Here is a 23896-nt window from a genome sequence, read left to right as displayed (position 1 = left end):
ACCACATAAAGCTATCACAAAAACAGAAAATTACAGGCCAATATCACTGATGCACATAGATGCAGAAATCCTCAAGAAAATACTAGCAAACTGACTCCAACAATACATTAAAAGGATCATACACCATGATCAAGTGGGATTTATCCCAGGGATGCAAGGATTTTTCAATATCTGCAAATCAATCAATGTGATACACCACATTAACAAAGTGAAGAATAAAAACCATATGATTATCTCAACAGATGCAGAAAAAAGCTTTTGATAAAATTCACCATCCATTTATGATAAAAACTCTCCAGAAGTGGGCACAGAGGGAACATACCTCAACATAATAAAGGCCATCTATGAGAAACCCACAGCTAACATCACACTCAATGGTGAAAAGCTGAAAGCATTTCCTCTAAGATCAGGAACAAGACAAGGATGACCACTTTGGCCACTTTTATTCAACATAGTTTTGGAAGTCCTAGCCACAGCAATCAGAGAGAAAAAAAGAGATAAAAGGAATCCAAACTGGGAAAGAAGTAAAACTGTCATTGTTTGCAGATGACATGATGCTATACATAGAAAATCCTTAAGATGCTACCAGAATAAGATGCTACCAGAAAACTACTAGAGCTCATCAATGAATTCAGTATAGTTGCTGGATACAAAATTAATACACAGAAATCTGTTGCATGTCTATACACTTAACAATGAAAGATCAGAAAGAGAAATTAAGGAAACCATCACATCAAAAAGAATAAAATACCTAGGAATAACCTACCTAAGGAGGCAAGAGACTATACTCTGAAAACTATAAGACACTGATGAAAGAAAGTGAAGATGACACAAACAGATGGAAAGATATATCGTATTCTTGGATTGGAAGAATCAATATTGTTAAAATTATCATACTACCCAAGGCAATCTACAGATTCAATGCAATCCCTATCAAATTACCAGAAATAGAGACTTCACTCTTTTTTTTTTTTTAATACACCTTTACTGGAGTATAATTGTTTCACAGTGTTGTGTTAGAGAGACTTCACTCTTAAAGGGCACACACAAAATCTCACACACGCCAGGACTAAAGGCAAAAGCAGTAATTTGATAGGAGCCTGAGCCAGACGTACCTGCTGGTCTTGGAATGTATCCTGGGGAGGCAAGTGGTGGCTATAGCCCACCCTGGGGACAGAGACACTGGTGGCAGACATATCGGGGAGGATTCATCTGTGTGAGCTCTCCTGGAGGCTGACATTTTGCCACCAAGACCTGGCCCCACCAACAGCATGTAGGCTCCAGTGCTGGGATGCCTCAGGCCAAACAACAAACTGGATAGGGACACAGCTGCACCCATCAGCAGACAGGTTGCCTAAAGACTTCCTGAGCCCACAGCCACCTCTAGACACGTCCCTAAGCATGGCTCTGCACCCCAGAAGACCAAGACCCAGCTCCACCCACCAGGGGGCAGGCACCAACTCTTCCTGCCAGGAAGCCTGCACAAGCCTCTAGACCATCCTCATCTACCAGGGGACAGACACCAGAGGCAAGAAAACTACAGTCCTGCAGCCTGCAGATCAAGTCCATGAATAAAGGCCAGATACTGACCAGCTGGCCCCTGGCCCTTGGGTGACAAGAAGGGAGTGCTCTGCTGGGACACACAGGACATCTCCTACAGAGGGCCACTTCTCAAAGGTCAAGAAATGTAACCAATCTACCACATACATAAAAATACAAATAGCAATTTAGACAAAATGAAGCAACAGAGGAAGATGTTTCAGACAAAGGAACAAGATAAAACCCCAGAAGAAGAACTAAGTGATGTGGAGATAGTCAATCTACCCAGAAAGTGTTCATGGTAATCATCGTAAAGATGATCAAAGAAGAGTTAACACCCATCCTTCTGAAGCTATTCCAAAAAGCTGCAGAGGAAGGAAGACTTCCGAACTCATTCTATGAGGCCACCATCACCTTGATACCAAAACCACATAAAGATATCACAAAAACAGAAAATTACAGGCCAATATCACTGATGCACATAGATGCAGAAATCCTCAAGAAAATACTAGCAAACTGACTCCAACAATACATTAAAAGGATCATACACCATGATCAAGTGGGATTTATCCCAGGGATGCAAGGATTTTTCAATATCTGCAAATCAATCAATGTGATACACCACATTAACAAAGTGAAGAATAAAAACCATATGATTATCTCAACAGATGCAGAAAAAAGCTTTTGATAAAATTCACCATCCATTTATGATAAAAACTCTCCAGAAGTGGGCACAGAGGGAACATACCTCAACATAATAAAGGCCATCTATGAGAAACCCACAGCTAACATCACACTCAATGGTGAAAAGCTGAAAGCATTTCCTCTAAGATCAGGAACAAGACAAGGATGACCACTTTGGCCACTTTTATTCAACATAGTTTTGGAAGTCCTAGCCACAGCAATCAGAGAGAAAAAAAGAGATAAAAGGAATCCAAACTGGGAAAGAAGTAAAACTGTCATTGTTTGCAGATGACATGATGCTATACATAGAAAATCCTAAAGATGCTACCAGAAAACTACTAGAGCTCATCAATGAATTCAGTATAGTTGCTGGATACAAAATTAATACACAGAAATCTGTTGCATGTCTATACACTTAACAATGAAAGATCAGAAAGAGAAATTAAGGAAACCATCACATCAAAAAGAATAAAATACCTAGGAATAACCTACCTAAGGAGGCAAGAGACTATACTCTGAAAACTATAAGACACTGATGAAAGAAAGTGAAGATGACACAAACAGATGGAAAGATATATCGTATTCTTGGATTGGAAGAATCAATATTGTTAAAATTATCATACTACCCAAGGCAATCTACAGATTCAATGCAATCCCTATCAAATTACCAATGGCATTTTTCACATAACTAGAACAAAAAATTGAAAAATTTGTATGGAAACACAAAAGACCCCAAATAGCCAAAACCCCTTCAGAAAGAAGAACAGCGCCGAAGGAATCAAGGTCCTTGACTTCAGACTATACTACAAAGCTACAGTAATCAAAACAGTATGGTACTGGCACAAAAAATAGACTTATAGATAAATGGAACAGGATAGAAAGCCCAGAAATAAACCCACACACTTATGGTCTATTAATCTGCCACAAAGGAGGCAAGAATATACAATGGAGAAAAGATGGTCTCTTTAATAAGTGGTGCTGGGAAACCACTTGTAACAGAATGAAATTAGAACATTCTCTAACACCGTATACAAAAATAAACTCAAAATGGATTAAAGACCTAAATGTAAGATCAGATACTATAAAACTCCTAGAGGAAAACACAGGCAGAACACTCTTTGACACAAATCACAACAATATTTTTTTGGATCCGTCTTCTAGAGTAATGGAAATAAAAAGAAAAATAAACAAATGGGAGCTAATTAAACTTAAAAGCTTTTGCACAGCAAAGGAAACCATAAACAAAACAAAAAGACAAGCCACGGACTGGGAGAAAATATTTGCAAATGATGCTACTGACAAGGGATTAATTTCCAAAATATGCAAACAGCTCATACAGCTTAATATAAAAAAAACCAAACTGAACAACTCGATCAAAGAATGGGAAGAAGACCTAAACAGACAGTGCTTCACAAAATACATACAGATGGCCAACGGGCACATGAAAAGATTCTCAATATCACTAATTATTAGAGAAATGCAAATCAAAACTACAGTGAAGTATCATCTCACACCAGTCAGAATGGCCACCATTAAAAAGTCTACAAATAATAAATGATTTTTCAATATCTGCAAATCAATCAATGTGATACACCACATTAACAAAGTGAAGAATAAAAACCATATGATTATCTCAACAGATGCAGAAAAAAGCTTTTGATAAAATTCACCATCCATTTATGATAAAAACTCTCCAGAAGTGGGCACAGAGGGAACATACCTCAACATAATAAAGGCCATCTATGAGAAACCCACAGCTAACATCACACTCAATGGTGAAAAGCTGAAAGCATTTCCTCTAAGATCAGGAACAAGACAAGGATGACCACTTTGGCCACTTTTATTCAACATAGTTTTGGAAGTCCTAGCCACAGCAATCAGAGAGAAAAAAAGAGATAAAAGGAATCCAAACTGGGAAAGAAGTAAAACTGTCATTGTTTGCAGATGACATGATGCTATACATAGAAAATCCTAAAGATGCTACCAGAAAACTACTAGAGCTCATCAATGAATTCAGTATAGTTGCTGGATACAAAATTAATACACAGAAATCTGTTGCATGTCTATACACTTAACAATGAAAGATCAGAAAGAGAAATTAAGGAAACCATCACATCAAAAAGAATAAAATACCTAGGAATAACCTACCTAAGGAGGCAAGAGACTATACTCTGAAAACTATAAGACACTGATGAAAGAAAGTGAAGATGACACAAACAGATGGAAAGATATATCGTATTCTTGGATTGGAAGAATCAATATTGTTAAAATTATCATACTACCCAAGGCAATCTACAGATTCAATGCAATCCCTATCAAATTACCAATGGCATTTTTCACATAACTAGAACAAAAAATTGAAAAATTTGTATGGAAACACAAAAGACCCCAAATAGCCAAAACCCCTTCAGAAAGAAGAACAGCGCCGAAGGAATCAAGGTCCTTGACTTCAGACTATACTACAAAGCTACAGTAATCAAAACAGTATGGTACTGGCACAAAAAATAGACTTATAGATAAATGGAACAGGATAGAAAGCCCAGAAATAAACCCACACACTTATGGTCTATTAATCTGCCACAAAGGAGGCAAGAATATACAATGGAGAAAAGATGGTCTCTTTAATAAGTGGTGCTGGGAAACCACTTGTAACAGAATGAAATTAGAACATTCTCTAACACCGTATACAAAAATAAACTCAAAATGGATTAAAGACCTAAATGTAAGATCAGATACTATAAAACTCCTAGAGGAAAACACAGGCAGAACACTCTTTGACACAAATCACAACAATATTTTTTTGGATCCGTCTTCTAGAGTAATGGAAATAAAAAGAAAAATAAACAAATGGGAGCTAATTAAACTTAAAAGCTTTTGCACAGCAAAGGAAACCATAAACAAAACAAAAAGACAAGCCACGGACTGGGAGAAAATATTTGCAAATGATGCTACTGACAAGGGATTAATTTCCAAAATATGCAAACAGCTCATACAGCTTAATATAAAAAAAACCAAACTGAACAACTCGATCAAAGAATGGGAAGAAGACCTAAACAGACAGTGCTTCACAAAATACATACAGATGGCCAACGGGCACATGAAAAGATTCTCAATATCACTAATTATTAGAGAAATGCAAATCAAAACTACAGTGAAGTATCATCTCACACCAGTCAGAATGGCCACCATTAAAAAGTCTACAAATAATAAATGCTGGAGAGGGTGTGGAGAAAAAGGAACCCAATTACACTGTTGGTTGGAATGTAAATTGGTGCAGCCACTGTGGAGAAGAGTATGGAGGTTCTTTAAAAAACTAAAAATAAGAGTTACCATATGATCCTGCAATCCCATTCCCAGGCATATAGCCAGAGAAAACTCTGAGTTGAAAAGATACATGCACCACAATATTCATAGAAGCACTATTTATAATAGCCAAGACATGGAAGCAACCTAAACGTCCATCAACAGATGAGCGGATAAAGAAGTGGTGTATATACATAATGGAATATTACTCAGCCTTAAAAAAGAATGAAATGCTGGCATTTGCAGCAACATGGATGGACCAAGAGATTATCACATTAACTGAAGTAAGTCATTCAGAGAAAGACAAATATCATATGATATCACTTATATGTGGACTCTAAAAAAATGATACAAATAAACTTATTTACAAAACCAAAATAGACTCAGATAGAAAACAAATTTATGGTTACCAAAGGGGATGGTGGGTTGGGGGAGAGATAAATTAGGAGTTTGGGATTAACGTATACACACTCCTACACATAAAACAGGTAAACAACAAGAACCTACTATATAGCAAAGGGAACTATACTCAATATCTTTTAATAACCTATAATGGAAAAGAATCTGAAAAAGAATATACACACACATATCTGAATATATATATATATATACACACACACATATATATATCTGAATCACTTTGCTGTGCACTTGAAACTAACAGAACATTACAAATTAACTAAAATTAAAAAAATTTTTTAAATAGGAAAGGACTTGAATAGACATTTCTCCAAAGATGTATGAATACCTAATAAACATATGAAAAGATGCTCAACATCACTAATTATCAGGAAAATGCAAATCAAAATCACAATGAGATATCACCCCACACCCTTAAATTGGCTACTATCAAAAATCAGAAAATAAAAAGTGTTGATGAGAATGTAGAAAAAGTGGAATCCTTATGTAATATTGGTAGGATTGTAGAATAGTGCAACCAGCATGGAAAACAGAAGAAGTTTCCTCAGAAAATTAAAAACAGACCTACCATATGATCCATCAATCTTACTTCTGAGTATATATCCCAAAGAATTGAAAGCAGGGTCTTGAAGAGATATTTGTACACCCATGTTCATATAGTATGGCTATTCATAATAGTCAAGAGTTGGAAGCATCCCAAATGTCCATCAACCGATGAATGGATTAACAAATGTGGTGTATATATCTAAATACTGTCACATGGCACAACATGAACAGACCTTGAGGACATTATACTAAGTGAAATAAGCTAGCCACAAAAAGACAAATACTGCATGATTGCAGTTATATAACATATCTAAAGTAGTCAAATTATTAGAAATAATAAGTAGAGTGGTGGTTACCAGGGGCTGGGATGAAGAGGAAAAAGGGAGTTGTTGTTTAATGGGTAAAGAGTTTCAGGTATCCAGTATGAAAAACTTTTGGAGATATGTTTCACAACAATGTGAATGTACTTAATGCCACTGAACTATAATGGCTAAGATGATAAATTTTAAATTATATGTCTTTTTTACTACAGTAATATTTAAAAAAGGAATGAGGTACTGATACATGTTACAACATGGATGAACTTTGAAAATGTTATTCTAGGTAGAAAAAGTGAATAATAAAAGACCACATATTATATGATCCCATTATGTGAAATGTCCAGAATAGGTTAAATCCATACAGATAAAAAGTAGGCTAATGGTTGCTTAAGGCTGAATGGTGGGCTGCGGGGATAGGAGGAGGATGATAGCTAAAGGGGATGGGGATTCTTTTTGAGGTGAATATGTTCTAAAACTGACTGTGGTGATGGCTGTACATATCTCTGAATATACTAAAAACTTCTGAACTGTATAATTTATGTGGGTGAATCATACTGTATATGAATTGTATTTCAGTAAACTTATTTTTTAAAGGGAAAGAATAAGAGATTTTTTAAAAAAAGAATATTTCTCTTATTTTAACATATAGCTATATATAGAAGAGTCAAGAAAAGTCATATTTGAAGCACACATATACCATCTGGTCTTTATAGATCTTTAAAATATCTTGGAAAGAAAAATAAAACATTTCATTTGCAAAGAAAGAACAGCTTCATGCTTAAGGTTATCAATATAAATCTAGTAATAGAAAATTGGCCAGATTTTTATTTTGTACTCACGCTAAATATAGGGATTTCTATCTTTAAGGTAAATTAGATCCCTACTGGATTAGTTCTGCTTTTGGAGTTGGTATCAAGTTAACCTACCAGCAGAACTTATGTCTCTTCAAAGAGAAAAACATGCATTACTTCAAGTTTTTTTCTAAAAGCCTAAAGCAAGGGAAAGGATTTGAAGAGAAATACGCAATTGATTAGAAAATGATAAGGGCTCCCAACTGGCAGCAAGTACTTGAGAAGTGAAGGAATAAACGTCAGGTACACCCCTCTGCTACAGCAGCAACTATATCCATATATCTCAGTAGGATTCACAGATTACACAATGGATAGCTCTTCCAAGCAGTCATTACATTTCATTCAGTGATCGACTTTGGAACTTAAAGAGTATATAGTAGCGCTGCAAATTACTTTATCACATGGGGCAGTCTCTCTTGCATACATATAAATACTTAGATAGATGTTAAACCATCTCTTCTCTTTGCCCATAGGTGGAGCCCAAGTATTAGTGCTGAATAAACTTTGGGCACGTGGTTTTAGAAAAGGAGCCAGGCAGCAGTAACTTCTCAACCAGATATTATGACTGTTTAGGCACTCATAAAGCCCTCTTGTGTGGGGGAGGTATTTTTATAGTTAGACAATTGAGTAAAATTAACTCACAGAGGAATTAGACCTATAATGCTGGCCGAATTATTCCTATGTCACAACCAGGTAGACTAATCTTCCTATTTCATACCTCCTTCTATGCATATCATTATATATTTTCATATATATTTTTTTCTTTTAATATATATTATAAATATATCTTGCTTTAGGTCAGAGACAGGGAGAACTACCTCTGTTATGGTCAATATTCTAAAAAGGATACTTCACTGCTTTAAACTGAATTAAGTAAACTTAAAGCTTCCTTGTCTAGAATTGCTTAAGTCTTTTGTGGAAATACAAAGAATTGAGGTCAGTGATGCTAAAGTCTTTGGTCATGAAATCTTAAAAAAAAGCCTAGCACTTATAAAATAATGCTCTTAAGAAAGCAGAATCCTTTCTATTCAAAGATTATAGTTTTTCCATTGTTAACTGAACGATATTGGGGATTACAGGGAATTCTAGAATATTTTAATCTGCCTTTCAGTAGCTAGTACTGTACCAAGTGTGAATTTGTAATGTGTTCATGTCACGCATTTTATAAGCAAAGATGAATCATAAATGGTAGTCTTGCAAATATTATCTTCTATTGGTATTCCTCTCCCAAGAAACCAAAGTAAGGTATATATAATCAGTGGAGCACTTGCTCCTTAAAGGCCTTGCTTGCAGATAGGAGCTGAAAATAGTAGATATGCTAAAGGGCAGACCAGAGACAACAGAAAATTCACCTGTAGTCAAAATAGATTAAAACAAACAAACAATACATTTTACACATCTAGGCACTTACTTTAGAAGAATAATTTTCATACTGATTTGAGACGTACTCTGCTATAATGGAATGAACAGTAGACTAGGAGTCAAGAATCCTAGGTTATAGTTGCTTTTAATCATAACAATTTGTCTAACTCTAAGAACATTATTACACCTCTTTGGTCCTAAATTCCTTTGTCTTTAAAGTAAGAGAGACTACCTGATCTCCAAGTTACCTTCTTATTGTAATAGTATAAGTATTTAATATGTTATATTGTAACATTCCTTCACAGAGTTACCCTATATGTATGACCTTGAGAGCATCGCTACCAGCACTTCTGTATACATGATTTATTCTTAGTTTTCTGGGATTATTGTTGAACCTTCACAGACATATAAAAAGTAATTTTAGAGACCCTACAGTAGCAAACTGCCTCATAGATTCAGTGGTTCTGTATCTCCCTTAGGAAACATGGGCTTTCCTCTACAGGCTTCTATAATTGTAGGTGTCAGAGTATTTGCAGAGGCAAAATATTTGGGATTTCAGAGAACTGTGAAGGCCTTTCAGTCCTCCTCACCCCTATGAAATTCAATAGTTAGAGGTGCATCTAGTTGAAATCAAAATGAACTATGAAGGTTTGCTCATTAAAATGCAAACGTCTTTGGAAAAGATAACATTTAAAGTATAGTGAGAATGAGTTTCTAATCTTTTTTCTGGGGAGAAATCGCTTATCTTGAGTAAGAGAATTACAGGCCACATTTGACTCAAAATTCAATTTATAGTGATTCACATTTATATCACTCAGCTTTTCATACCCATGTTGTTTATTAGGGCATTTATAAGAGAGAGTGATCAAATATGTCAGTCATTTCTATTATAAAACAAATGAACATAGTGCTATGGGGACATGGAGGAAGGATACTTAACCCAGCTAGGGAAAGGGAGAAGTGGACACCAGAAATGTCTTCATGGAGGAGAGCTTCTTAAGCTTAATCTTAAAAAACATGTACTGGCAAAATGGGGAGATGTTGGTCAAGGGGTACAAACTTTCATTTATAAGATGAATAAATTCTGGGTATCTAAAGTACAGCATGGTGACTGTAGTTAATAATGCTGTATTGTATACTTGAAATTTGCTAAAAGAGTAAATCTTAAGTATTCTCACCATACACACACATACACAGAGTAACTATAAAGTGATAGATGTATTAATTAGCTTGATTATGGTACTTATTTCACAATGTATATGTATATTAAATCATGTTGTATACCCTAAATATACACAATTTTAATTTATTAATTATGCCTCAATAAAGTCAGAAAAAAAAGAATACATAGTGGCCAATTATAAAGGGCCTTATATGACATATCAAGGAGTTTGAATTTTATCTGGAGGTTATGAGGAATACTACTGAAGAGTTGTATGCAGGAACGTTAATATCAAATTTTGAACAGATTACTTTGGTATGAAATTGGAAAATGGATGTAAAGATGCTAATTGGGGGAGGGAAGCCTTTACAATAATCCAGGAAGTTAATAATAAAGACCTAAATTAAAATCATAGCAGTGGGGATGGCAAACAAGGGACAGATTCAAGAGGACGTAGAGGAAATGAGTATTGCAGAAGTAAAGAAAATAAGTTTAATATTGGTCATGTTAAATTTACTAGCAGCAGGTATACATTTGTTGTAAGAGTTTGGAGCTCAGACAAGGTCTGGGCAAAGATACAGATTTAGAAATCACATAATAGTTGGTACTTGAAAAAACTGGCATGTATGAGGTTATCTGAGTGAATGTGTAAGATCTGAAAAGGGTCAGAGACAAACACTCTAAAGAAAGTTCATATTCAAGGAATTGACAAAGGAAGGCAAGCTTACAAAAGAGCCAATAAAGGAGAAAATGTATCACATTGTTTATCTGTCCCTCTCCTGCACTACACAGTGAGATGCATGGGGTGGGGTTTTATTTTATTCATCTTTGCATTATCTGGACTTAACATAGTACCTGGAATTTAGATTTTCAATAGATAATTGTTGAACAAATTGAATTATGTTTCTATATATGGTGTTGTTTTCTAAACAACTAATTAAAGTGCCTATGAGGTTTAATTATAATGCTCTTTTGCATTACAAATCGAGTTTGATCCAACTCAAAGGTTGAATGCAAACCTAACTATTATTTTTCATCATCATGCGTGGAAACACTTGACAAGAAGTTAACCATCCATGAAGAATTTGCTTACTTATGAGTGACAACTGATTTGATGAACAAATGAAGGGGAAACAAGCACATGAAAGGAAAAGAGAATCCACCTGACAGTATTTTTTTTTTTCTAGAGGAGAAATAGAAATGGCCATTTCCAGTTCTGTTTTTTCCTTAAAAGGACTGGAATTTCTGTCTAAATGTGACTTGGCATCACAGTGAGATTTTTCTAAGGACTGATGTTAAGAGAAACTACCCTGATATTACAAGAGGCCAGGGATGATTAACTTATTTTTATAACATGTAAATTTTTTCAACTTAATTTTACATTCATATTTTCTGAAGATGTCTTAGTGTTGCTTGACATAAAAATATCTAAATATCTGTACTTAATAATAGAAAGAAACCTATTTCACTAAAATTGACTTCTGAAATTATATAGTTAATTCCTAACTCCCCACTCTAGTCAGCTTTATTATCTTTATTTCCTTTAATGAGGAATAAAATAAAAACAAAAGGTTTAAACCTAATGATATACATATCTAAAAGAATGTAAGTCAAAGATGTAGGATAGGTGTAAGTTATGTAAAAATAATTTTTGTCTAAGTCGGGTCAGGGATCAAAGAGCTAGAATTTGGCATTTAATATTTCACTAGTTTTAGGCCTTTTAATTTTAACATAATTTGTTACTTTATCTACTATTGTCTTTTACATTTTAACACTGGAAGAAGAGCACTATTATGTAGTAAAAATAAGAATATTAAGTCTTTTTTTTTTTTCTTTTTTGGCCATGCCACGCAGCTTGCGGGATATTAGCTCCCGGAACAGGGATTGAAGCCGGGCCACTGCCATGAAAGCGCCAAGCCCTAACCACTGCACTGCAAGGGAATTCCCAAGAATGTTAAGTCTTGAGCCTCAATCCTATTCCTTTTCTGCTGTTCTGAGTTTGAGTTTTCTTGTAGAAAAATTATGGTGTCTGTATAGATGCTCTCTAATGTTCATTGAAATTTGAATATTTTATGATCTGTGAATAAAGTCCTTTATTTGTAAAAGCAATCCTTTTGTATTGTTTTTATCTGTATAACAAAAACAATTAAGAAACTACATTTTATTCAGATTGCACCTGAACTGAATTTTTTGAAAGGGAAGTAGTTGATTAATAACTGAAAACACTGGAGAAAACTACCCTTCCATTATCTTTACACAAGCTGGTCTCAATGTACTACTAAACTAAGAGCAGAAAATGAGAAGATATATGAAGCAGAAAAACTGAAATCAGACTGGTTGCTCAGTGATCCATAGATAAATTAATGTAGTATTTACATTTTACATTTAAAAACATGACTTCCACAAATGAAAATAATTACGAGACACATTAGTTATCTTCCATTTCTGTCAGAAAGGACATAAGGCAGACTCACAATCAACTGTTTTTCTCACTCAGTGCTGACAGCCCTTTCTTTAGAGTACTGGTATTTTGATGAACAGGAGAAACACTGTTGACTTTTTCCTTTTTTTCTTTATGTAAAGGAAGCTTTATGGGTATTTTACTCTGTGTACCATTAAGATTGATCTTAGAGTTGAGTAGAAATAAGAAGCAAAAAGGAAGATGATAATAATTGCAGTAATGATTAACAACATTTCTCTTTCAGGAAAACTGTGTATTAGTGTTAGATGAATCTTATTTGGAAAAAAATGAAAATAAAAGGCAATGGGCAAATATAACAGTACCTCGGTAGTTGATGATTTCTGTCCCAAGCACCGGAGTCATCTCCAGGACTGTGATAAAGGCTTTGTCCATAGATGTTAGAGGAAAAGGAGACATGCGGTGTCTTCTAGCCACCTTGGTGATATCGACAGCACTGTGACCTAAACAGGAAGATAATTAACTAAGAATATGATGCTGAAACACTGATTAAAAAGTGGGAAAGGCTTATAAATATCAACAATTCTCAATTTCATGTGTCTGGAAATGAAGATTATAAGGTGAGAAACTTTTTCCTGCTTCCAAAATATAGCCTGCTTTGGTGGAACATTAAATCAAGTTAGTAATGTTACATCATGTATCAAAAGTTGGTGAAATTTAATGATGATATTGGCTAATCCTTTTTGAGTGCTTAACTATGTGTCATGGCACTATTCTAATTAATCTTCACAACAACCTAAAGGGAGCCATCATTATTATCCTTTATTACAGATGAGGAAAAAGAGGTTTACATATCTTGGCCTAAATCGCAAAGCTAGAAACTGAACAGCCAGGATTCAAACCTAGGTAGCCAGGCTTTAGAGTCCATGTCCTTAACTACTATACTGAAGTTTGAACACTTAATGAGCTAGTTAGTGAAATGAAATATCCAAACTTGAATTTATTCAGAATTTCATAGGAAATTTTCTTTCTTCTAAAAACATAGAAAAATATTATTATTTACTGACTCCCTATGTGACCTTATCTAGTCTCATGGCATTAATACCACCCATACACTAAACCCCCTAATTTTATATCTCCAACCCCAACTTCTACCTTCACCTCTAGACTTATATGTCATCCAAATAGCTGGTGGATAACAGCGTATATGTACAAGCTTATAAATCATCAAATATGCACTTGAATGTGCAACAGGCAATTCAAACTTAACATGTTCAAAATCAAACTCTTGATTCCCCACCCTGCTAACCTACCTGCACGATGTCTTATTCTCTTGCAATTCCCATCTCAGTAAATAGAAACTCTACTCAGTTATTAATCCAAAACCTTGGTGACATCTTTGATTCTTCTATTTTTGTCAGAACCATATCTAAACTACCATTAAAATGTCTCTAGAATCTGATCATTTCTCACCATCTCTACAATTATTACAATAATTGGAACCATCATTTATTTCCTGGGAAATTGAATAGTGTCCTAACTTGTCTCCTTCCTTCTATCCTTGTCCCATTACAGTTTATTCTCCACACAGTAGTTACAATGCTCCTTTTAAACTGTAAGTTGAATTGTGCTAATCTCTGCTCACAACCTTCCATGACTTTTCATTTCACTCAGAGTAAAATCTTTGCTATGGCCCTCAAAGCACAACATATTATAGCCTACACTGTTCTCTTCTCCTATCATTTCACCCTTATGCAATGTGCTCTAGCCAGACTGGTTCCTTGCCTGAGAATGCCAAATACATCTCTCTTTAGGGTCTTCATACTTGCCATTTCCTCTACCTGGACCATTCTTCCCCAGATATTATGGTTCTATTCATCCCTCATTTCTTTCAGGTCTTTGCTAAAGTATCACCTAATCAGAAGCCTTTGTTAAACATCCTATATAGAATATTACCTACCATCACTCTCTATTCTCCTTACCCTACTTTACTTTTCTTCATGGAAAAAAATATATATATATACACATATATACACACACATATATATTGATATCTATATACCTATAATATATATTTATACTTATTTGTTTATAACCTTCTTAGTAGAATGTAAGCTCCATGACAGCAGCAACTTTGTCTTTCTTTTTTTTTTTGTGGTACGCGGGCCTCTCCCTGTTGTGGCCTCTCCTGTTGCGGAGCACAGGCTCCGGACGCACAGGCTCAGTGGCCATGGCTTACGGGCCCAGCCGCTCCGCGGCATGTGGGATCTTCCCGGACCGGGGCATGAACCCATATCCCCTGCATCAGCAGGCGGATTCTCAACCACTGCGCCACCAGGGAAGGCCCAACTTTGTCTTTTTTATTCACTGTTGTCATCCCCAATACCTAGAACAGTATCTGGCACATATTAGGCAATAAAAAATAAATAGTTGTTGACTTAATAAATGAATCATTTAATGACAAAAAGAAACTTCTTAGAGCACAATAAACAACTTGGCCCATGCATAAACAACTTGGCCCAAAGGGTAAACATAAAAGAAGTAACTGCAAACACTGTTGCTTGGCTATTGTAACTGATATCCACAATTCCCTTCTTCCGTAGCCACCTTTCAGCTAAGACTGGCCATATGATATAGTTCTGGCCAGTGAGATGTAGGAAGAAGTCCCTGGGGCAGGCTTCCTAATACAAATAAAAAGATAAAGAGATAAAGCTTTAAGAGGAGAGCATGGCTAGATACTGGGAGGTGCCGTAGCCACTTTTCAACCATGAGGATAGAAACCCACACATAAGTATTGGAAACACGGGAATAAAGAGGCAGAGTCTCTGATGACAATACCGAGCTGCTGTACAAGCCCTGGACTGCCTGCCTCCAGACTTTTGATATGTGAGACAAATAAGCTCCTATTTCTTTAATCCACTTTATAATGACTGTATATATCCCTCTGTAGTCTGTAAGCTCTTGGTCACTGCAATTTATTAAATTTAGTCTTCCTACCCAAACCCCAGCAGCTGCTTCAGACATATTCACTCAACTGACTTACAGGAACTGTCCCAAAGAGTTTTCATTCTAAGACAAATGACATTGTCATAGTAGTCAAAGAAAAAGACATACAATATGCTTATACTTACTTCTCACCCATGGGTAATCACAAAATTACAAAATTTTCAAAGCTTGAAGGACCTTTGAGATTATTTAGTGCTAAATATGAAAAATTTTTTCTACTTTAAGGTGAACACTTAAAGAAGGATTATGTATGATTTATCATTTACCTATAATTGAAATGTAAATTTATTCATAACTCACTTTCACTACAGTCCCTGCCACGTCATTAAATATCAATAAATACATATTGTCACAACCAGTGTAACTGAAGAGAATGATAGATAGGTGTTTCTATAACCCTTTTATTCAGGTTTATATATCTCAGATTTGATCTTTTCTAAGATATTCTTTACTTTCTTTACGGTGAAAATTGTGTACAATCTTATAAAAGCTGTGCTTTTAAAATGTTCGGTTTCTGAGGAGAAAATTGCACTTTATTAGAAAGCAAGTTTGATTATCAGTTATACACACATCCATTCAACAAATATTTATTGAGTGCATTTTATGAGCCAGGCACAGTTACACACTTGGTATACACAGAATAAGATACACCCTGCCATGAAGAATGTTGCAGCTCAGCAGAAAGACATGTAAGTGAATAAAAAAATAAGGGCAGGAAGACAGTAAACCACTGGATGGTTCTCTAACTATAGAGATTGATTTTTTTTTAAACTGGAAATTGCGTATCAATTTCCACCAGCCTGGAAAAATCTTTCCTGTCTTTAAAATAATTTTGTACCTTGTTTATATCTTTCTTATGGCACCTACCACTTTCTATCTAATGTTATAGACATTTAAATATTTGCCTTACCTATGCTAGTCTATCATAAACTCCTTGAAGGCAGAACCTATATCTTATTAATCTGTGTATCCTTTGCTACTTTTAGAGCAATGCTTTCCTTATACTTACAGTAGGTACTGAATAAATACTTGACGTATGAATGAATAGCAAATCCTTCAAACAAAGCTAAAAGTTGGGAAGGAAGATTCAAAGTGGCGCCTCCTGTTCTGCCCTTTGCTTCTCTAGGTCCTTTCATATTTATAAACTCTCTGTCACAAAGTGACAGATAAATAATCCAGATTGCTAGATAAATAATCCAAACTTTGATGCTAATGGGTTAATATTGGTCCCTCACTAAACTATTTGCATGTTACCACAGGGGCTTTCTGGATATAAAATAAATTAACTGAAAGAAATGACTCAAAGGAGGAGTATTTTAATTCTCTGGCACATTAGCAGATGTGTGTGTGTGTGTGTGTGTGTGTGTGTGTATGTGTGTGTTCTCAACAAGTGTTCACTGAGCACCTTCTATGTGCCAAGTGGCTTCTTCCCAATCAAGACCCACCCACGGTCACATAGCAGAAATAGTCAGCTACTTCACCAATAAAGAAGGGCTAACTTAGTTGTGTAAATATGAGAAAAACAGTATTGTTACCTTCTACACACAAGAATAAAATGATATAGATAATAGCTGCTCTTTTTAAAAACTGAAGTATAATTAACAATGTTGTATTAGTTTCAAGTGTACAGCTAAGAATATATATATATATTCTATTTCATATTCTTTTCCATTATAGGTTATTATGAGATACTGAGTATAGTTCCCTGTGATATACAGTAGGTCCTTGTTGTTTACCTATTTTATATTCAGTACTGTGTATATGTTAACCCCAAACTCCCAATTTATTCCCCCCCCACTATCCCTTTTGCTAACTATAAGTTTGTTTTCTGTCTGTGAGTCTATTTCTGTTCTGTAAATAAGTTTATTTGTATAATATTTTTAGATTCCACAAATAAGTGATAACATATGATATTTGTTTTTGTCTGGCTTACTTCACTTAGTATAATCATCTCTTGGTCCATCCATGTTGCTGCAAATGGCATTATTTCATTCTTTTTTATGGCTGAATAGTATTCCATCGTGTGTGTGTGTGTGTGTGTGTGTGTGTGTGTGCATGTGTGTGTATATATATAAAACATCTTTATCCATTCATCTGTTGATGAACACTTAGGTTGCTTCCATGTCTTTGCTACTGTAAACAGTGCTGCAATGAACACTGGAGCACATGTAACTTTTTTTTTTTTTTTTTTGGCGGTACGCGGGCCTCTCACTGTTGTGGCCTCTCCCGTTGCGGAGCACAGGCTCCAGACGTGCAGGCTCAGCGGCCATGGCTCATGGGCCTAGCCGCTCTGCGGCCATGTGGGATCTTCCCGGACTGGGGCACGAACCTGTGTCCCCTGCGTTGGCAGGCGGACTCTCAACCACTGCGCCACCAGGGAAGCCCCACATGTATCTTTTTGAATTAGAGTTTTCTCTGGCTATACGCCCAGAAGTGGGATTGCAGGATCATATGGTAACTCTTATTTTTAGTTTTTTAAGGAACTTCCATACTGTTCTCCACAGTGGCTGCACCAATTTACATTCCTACCAATAGTGTAGCTGGGTTGCTTTTTCTCCACACCCTCTCCAGCATTTATTTTTTGTAGGCTTTTTAATGATGGCCATTCTGACTGGTGTGAGGTAATACCTCATTGTAGTTTTGATTTGCATTTCTCTAATAATTAATAGCTGCTTTTTTATGTAAATAGAATTATTATATAACATTAACATACCTAGCTCTGTTGTATCCCTCACCACATGTAGGATGACTATGTGACCATATAAGATTCCATTTAACAAAAGACTGTAGCTAAAATAAGTTTGAAAACCATTGATCTAGGTGATGCAGTACTCTCAGGTTCAGATCAAAAGTGGATAAGCCATGCTTGATGGACAGCACCAGAGACACACACACAGAGCCACTGGCAGCTAGAGGCACAGGCTGAGGATGCACAGCACTCACATGTATAGCTCAGGGGCTCTTATGCAGGCCTCCCATGGGCTGGCATGGTGAGGCCCATTTTTAGAAGGCATACATTTCCAAAATAAATCTGGTAAGCAAATAGTTATGTTTCCTTCTTTTGTTTCCATAAAAAAAATTTTCAACTATTTTTTGATGTTGACACCAGTGACTGACAAGAAGCTTTAAAATGAAAGCTTTACAAAATTTAAGAATAGTTGTCTCTGACTCCTACTATTTTGCAAGTTACACCCCCAAAGCACTTCTAACAGTCCCTGGCCACTGAAGAACTGACTCAGACAGGAAAAAGCACCATGAAATGTTCTCCCCCACACCCCAGCCCTCTTCTTGATTCTGAGCTCAGCATAGAAATCTGATAGAAGAGAAAAAAATTGGGGGAAAAAAGTATGCACTTTTGTCTATGAAGGCCAGATGGGTTATAGCCTAGCAGCCAGTTTTCATTGAGTGGTCCATAAAATCCATTTACAAAGAAGTAGGAAAGGAAGGAAAGAATAATTTTTAAAAAGAAAGAGGGTTGTAACAAAAGGAAGTTGGGGTTTTGGACAGAGAAAATATCCAAAATTTGGATACAGTTTTTCCTATAAAGCAAAAGCTATTTCCTGGCCACAAACATATTCTGATGACTACCTTACAAATGAATACCAACAGTCACAAAGATAATCTGTGACGGTACTAGCCCCATTCAATTTAGGTAAACTACTGGGTTGGCCAAAAAGTTCCTTTGGTTTTTAAGTAAAAATAAAAGACATACTTTTCATTTTCACCAAGAACTTTATTGAACTACATATTCACTGTTTTTTTCCACAACCTTCTGCCATTATCCAGGCAACTTCAAAATTCCTTCATCCCAAAACTTTTTATCTTTTTAAGCAAAGAACTGTTCCAGGTGCCTTTTACAGTCTTCCAGAGAACTGAAATATTTTTCATTAAGAGAATTTTGTAAAGACCGAAATAAATGGAAATCTGAAGGTGCAATGTCTGGTGAATATGGCAGATGAATCAGAACTTCCCAGCCAAGCTGTAACAGTTTTTTCCTGGTCATCATAGAAACACGTGGTCTCGCGTTATCCTGATGGAAGGTTATGCATTTTCTGTTGACTAATTCTGGACGCTTTTCGTCGAGTGCTGCTTTCAGTGGGTCTAACTGGGAGCAGTACTTGTTGGAATTAATCATTAGGTTTTCCGGGAAAAGCTCGTAATAGAGGACTCCCACCATATACACATCTCCTTCTTCGGATAAGACTGGCCTTTGGTGTGGTTGGTGGTGGTTCATTTAGCTTGCCCCACCATCTCTTCCATTACACATTTTTGAACAGTATCCACTTTTCATAGCCCGTCACAATTTGTTTTAAAAATGAAATGTTTTTGCTGCATTTAAGTAGAGAATTGCGTGAGGAAATACGGTCAAGAAGGTTTTATTTGCTTAATTTACGTGGAACCCAAACATCAAAGTGATTAACATAACCAAGCTTGTGCAAATGATTTTCAGTGCTTGATTTGGATATTTTGAGTATGTTGGCTATCTCCCACATGGTATAATGTTGACTGTTCTGAGTGAAAGTCTCGATTTGATCGCTATTAAATTCCAGTGGTCTACCCAACCGTGGAGCATTGTCCAGCGAGAAATCTCCAGCGCAAAACTTCTCAAACCATTTTGACATGTTTCATCAGTCACAGCACCTTCTCTGTACACTGCACAAATCTTTTTTGGGGTTTCAGTTGCGTTTTTACCTTTCTTGAAATAAAAAAGCCTAATATGCCAAAAATGTTTTCTTCCATCTTCAATATTAAAATGGCTACACAAAAATTCACTAATTTTGATAAGTCTTTTTAAGATGCACGCTGATAATGACAGCTGTCACAAGACAATCTAACAAAATTGTTTCAAATGAAGTTAAAGACAACTAAGCCCTACTAGAGCGATTTTACGGAAAAAACCGAACTAACCTTTCGGTCAACCCAATATAAAACAAAACAAAACTAACAAACATATGGAAATATGTGTCCTACTGAGAAGATTATTGTGTTCAAAGAAATATTTACTTAAACGTATAATAGTTTTTAAAAATATATCTTTATTGAAGTATAACTGCTTCACAATACTGTGTTAGTTTCTACTGTACAACAAAGCGAATCAGCCATATGTGTACACATGGCCCCGTATCCCCTCCCTCTTGAGCCTCCCTCCCATCCTCCCTATCCCACCCCTCTAGGTCATCGCAAAGCATCGAGCCAATCTCCCTGTGCTATGCTACTGCTCCCCACCAGCCAACTATTTTACATTTGGTAGTGTATACATATTGATGCTACTCTCACTTCGTCTCAGCTTCGCCCTCCCACCCCATGTCCTCAAGTCCATTTTCCATGTCTACCTCTATTGCTGCCCTGCAACTAGGTTCGTCGGTACCATTTTTTTTTTTTTTTAGATTCCATATATATGTGTTAACATACGGTATTTGTGTTCCTCTTTCTGACTTACTAAACTCCGTATGACAGACCATAGGTCCATCCACCTCACTACAAACAACTCAATTTCGTTTCCTTTCATGGCTGAGTAATATTCCATTGTAAATATGTGCCACCTCTTCTTTATCCATTCATCTGTCAATGGAAATTTAGATTGGTTCCATGTCCTGGCTATTGTAAATAGTGCTGCAGTGAACATTGTGGTACGTGTCTCTTTTTGAATTATGGTTTTCTCAGGGTATATGCCCAGTAGTGGGATTGCTGGGTCATATGGCAGTTCTAATTTTAGTTTTTTAAGGAACCTCCATACTGTTTTCCATAGTGGTTGTATCAATTTACATTCCCACCAACAGTGCAGGGGGGTTCCCTTTTCACCACACCCTTTCCAGCATTTAATGTTCCCAGACTTTTTGATAATGGCCATTCTGACTGGCATGAGGTGATACCTCATTGTAGTTTTGATCCGCATTTCTCTAATAATTACTGATGTTGAGTATCTTTTCATGTGTCTCTTTGCCACCTGTATGTCTTCCTTGATGAAAAGTCTATTTAGTTCTTCTGCCCATTTTTTAACTGGATTGTTTGTTTTTTTGATATTGAGCTCCATGAGCTGTTTGAATATTTTGGAGATTAGTCCTTTGTCTGTTGTTTCATTTGCAAATATTTTCTCCCATTCTGAGGGTTGTTTTTTGTCTTGTTTACGGTTTCCTTTGCTATGCAAAAGCTTTTAAGTTTAATTAAGTCCCATTTGTTTATTTTTGTGTTTATTTCTGTTACTCTAGGAGGTGGGTCAAAAGAGATCTTGCCGTGGTTTATGTCAAAGAGTGTTTTTCCTATGCTTTCCACTAAGAGTTTTATAGTGTCTGGTCTTACATTTAAGTCTTTAATCCATTTGGAGTTTATTTTTGGGTATGGTGTTAGATAGTGTTCTAATTTCATTCTTTTACATGTAGCTGTCCAGTTTTCCCAGCACCACTTATTGAGGAGGCTGTCTTTTCTCCACTGTATGTTCTTGTCTCCTTTGTTGTAAATTAGGTGCCCACATGTGCATGGGTTTATCGCTGAGCATTCTATTCTGTACCATTGATCTATATTTCTGTTTTTGTGCCAGTACCATAGTGTCCTGATTACTGTAGCTTTGTGGTATAGTTTGAAGTCAGGAAGCCTGATTCCTCCAATTCCATTTTTCTTTCTCAAGATTCCTTTGGCTATTCGGGATCTTTTGTGTTTCCATACGAATTGTAAAATTTTTTGTTCTAAAACTGTGAAGAATGCCATTGGTAGTTTGATAGGGATTGCACTGAACCTGTAGATTACTTTGGGTAGTATAGTCACTTTCACAGTATTGATTCTTCCAAACCAAGAACATGGTATATTTCTCCATCTGTTTATGTCACCTTTGATTTCTTTCAGCAGTGTTTATAGTTTTGAGTACAAGTCTTTCTCCTCCTTAGGCAGGTTTATTCCCAGGTATTTTATTCTTTTTGTTGTAATGGTAAATGGGAGTGTTTCCTTAATTTCTTTCTGATTTTTCGTTGTCAGTGTATAGGAATGCCAGAGATTTCTGTGCATTAATTTTGTATCCTGCAATCTTACCAAATTCACTCATTAGTTCTAGTAGTTTTCTGGTGGTGTCTTCTGGAATGTCTATCATTGGCAAACACTGACAATTTTACTTCTTTTTTTCCAATTTGTATTCCTTTTACTGCTTTTTCTTCTCTGATTGCTGTGGCTATGACTTCCAAAACTATGTTGAGTAAGAGTGGTGAGAGTGGACATCCTTGTCTTGTTGCTGATCTTAATGGAAACGCCTTCAGTTTTTCACAATTGAGTATGTTGCTTGCTGTGGGTTTGTCATATATGGCTTTAATTATGTTCAGGTAGGTTTCCTCTATGCCCATTTTCTGGAGTGCTTTTATTATAAATGGGTGTTGAATTTTGTCAAAAGCTTTTTCTGCATCTATTGAGATGATCATTATGGTTTTTATTCCTTAATTTGTTAATGTGGTGTATCACATTGATTGATTTGTGTATATTGAAGAATCCTTGCATTCCTGGGATAAAGCCCACTTGATCATGGTGTATGATTCTTTTAATGTGCTGTTAGATTCTGTTTGCTAGTATTTTGTTCACGATTTTTTGCATCTATGTTCATCAGTGATATTGGCCTGTAGTTTTCTTTCTTTGTGACGTCTTTGTCTGGTTTTGGTATCAGGGTTATGGTGGCCTCAAAGAATGAGTTTGGGAGTGTTCCTCCCTCTGCTATCTTTTGGAAGAGTTTGAGAAGGATTGGTGTTAGCTCTTCTCTAAATGTTTGATAGAATTCGCCTGTGAAGCCATCTGGTCCTGGACTTTTGTTTGTTGGAAGATTTTTAATTATGGTTTCAATTTCAGTGCTTGTGATAGGTCTGTTTATATTTTCTAATTCTTCCTGGTTCGATCTTGGAAAATTGTACCTTTCCAAGAATTTGTCCATTTTTTCATGGTTGTCCATTTTATTGGCATATAGTTGTTTGTAGTAGTTTCTTATAATCCTCTGTATTTCTGCAGTGTCCGTTGTGATTGTTCCTTTTTCATTTCTAATTCTATTGATTTGCGTCCTCGCCATTTTTTTTCTTTTTTTTTTTAACATCTTTATTGGAGTACAACTGCTTTACAATGGTGTGCTAGTTTCTCTCCCTTTTTTCTTGATGAATCTGGCTAAGGGTTTAGCAATTTTGTTTATCTTCTCAAAGGACCAGCTTTTAGTTTTATTGACATTGCTGTTGTTTTCTTCGTTTCTATTTCATTTATTTCTGCTCTGATCTTTATGATTTCTTTCCTTCTACTGACTTTGGGTTTTCTTTGTTCTTTTTTC

The 23896-nt window shown here is 35.9% G+C and overlaps 1 protein-coding gene across 14 annotated transcripts in view; it reads right to left on the bottom strand.

The window, feature by feature from the left end:
• The window catches only part of GPHN (gephyrin), a 651195-nt gene that overhangs the window by 108207 nt on the left and 519092 nt on the right, over window positions 1–23896 (bottom strand). For all 14 annotated transcript variants that reach the window (XM_055088534.1, XM_055088535.1, XM_055088537.1 and 11 more), the window contains one exon: window positions 12972–13109. In XM_055088534.1, the coding sequence (XP_054944509.1) occupies window positions 12972–13109 (138 nt within the window). The remainder of the gene's footprint in view (window positions 1–12971; window positions 13110–23896) is intronic.

The sequence above is a fragment of the Physeter macrocephalus genome, chromosome 11 (genome assembly GCF_002837175.3).
Source record: "Physeter macrocephalus isolate SW-GA chromosome 11, ASM283717v5, whole genome shotgun sequence".
NCBI classification, from domain to species: domain Eukaryota; kingdom Metazoa; phylum Chordata; class Mammalia; order Artiodactyla; family Physeteridae; genus Physeter; species Physeter macrocephalus.
This window is presented reverse-complemented; position numbering and strand designations above follow the sequence as displayed.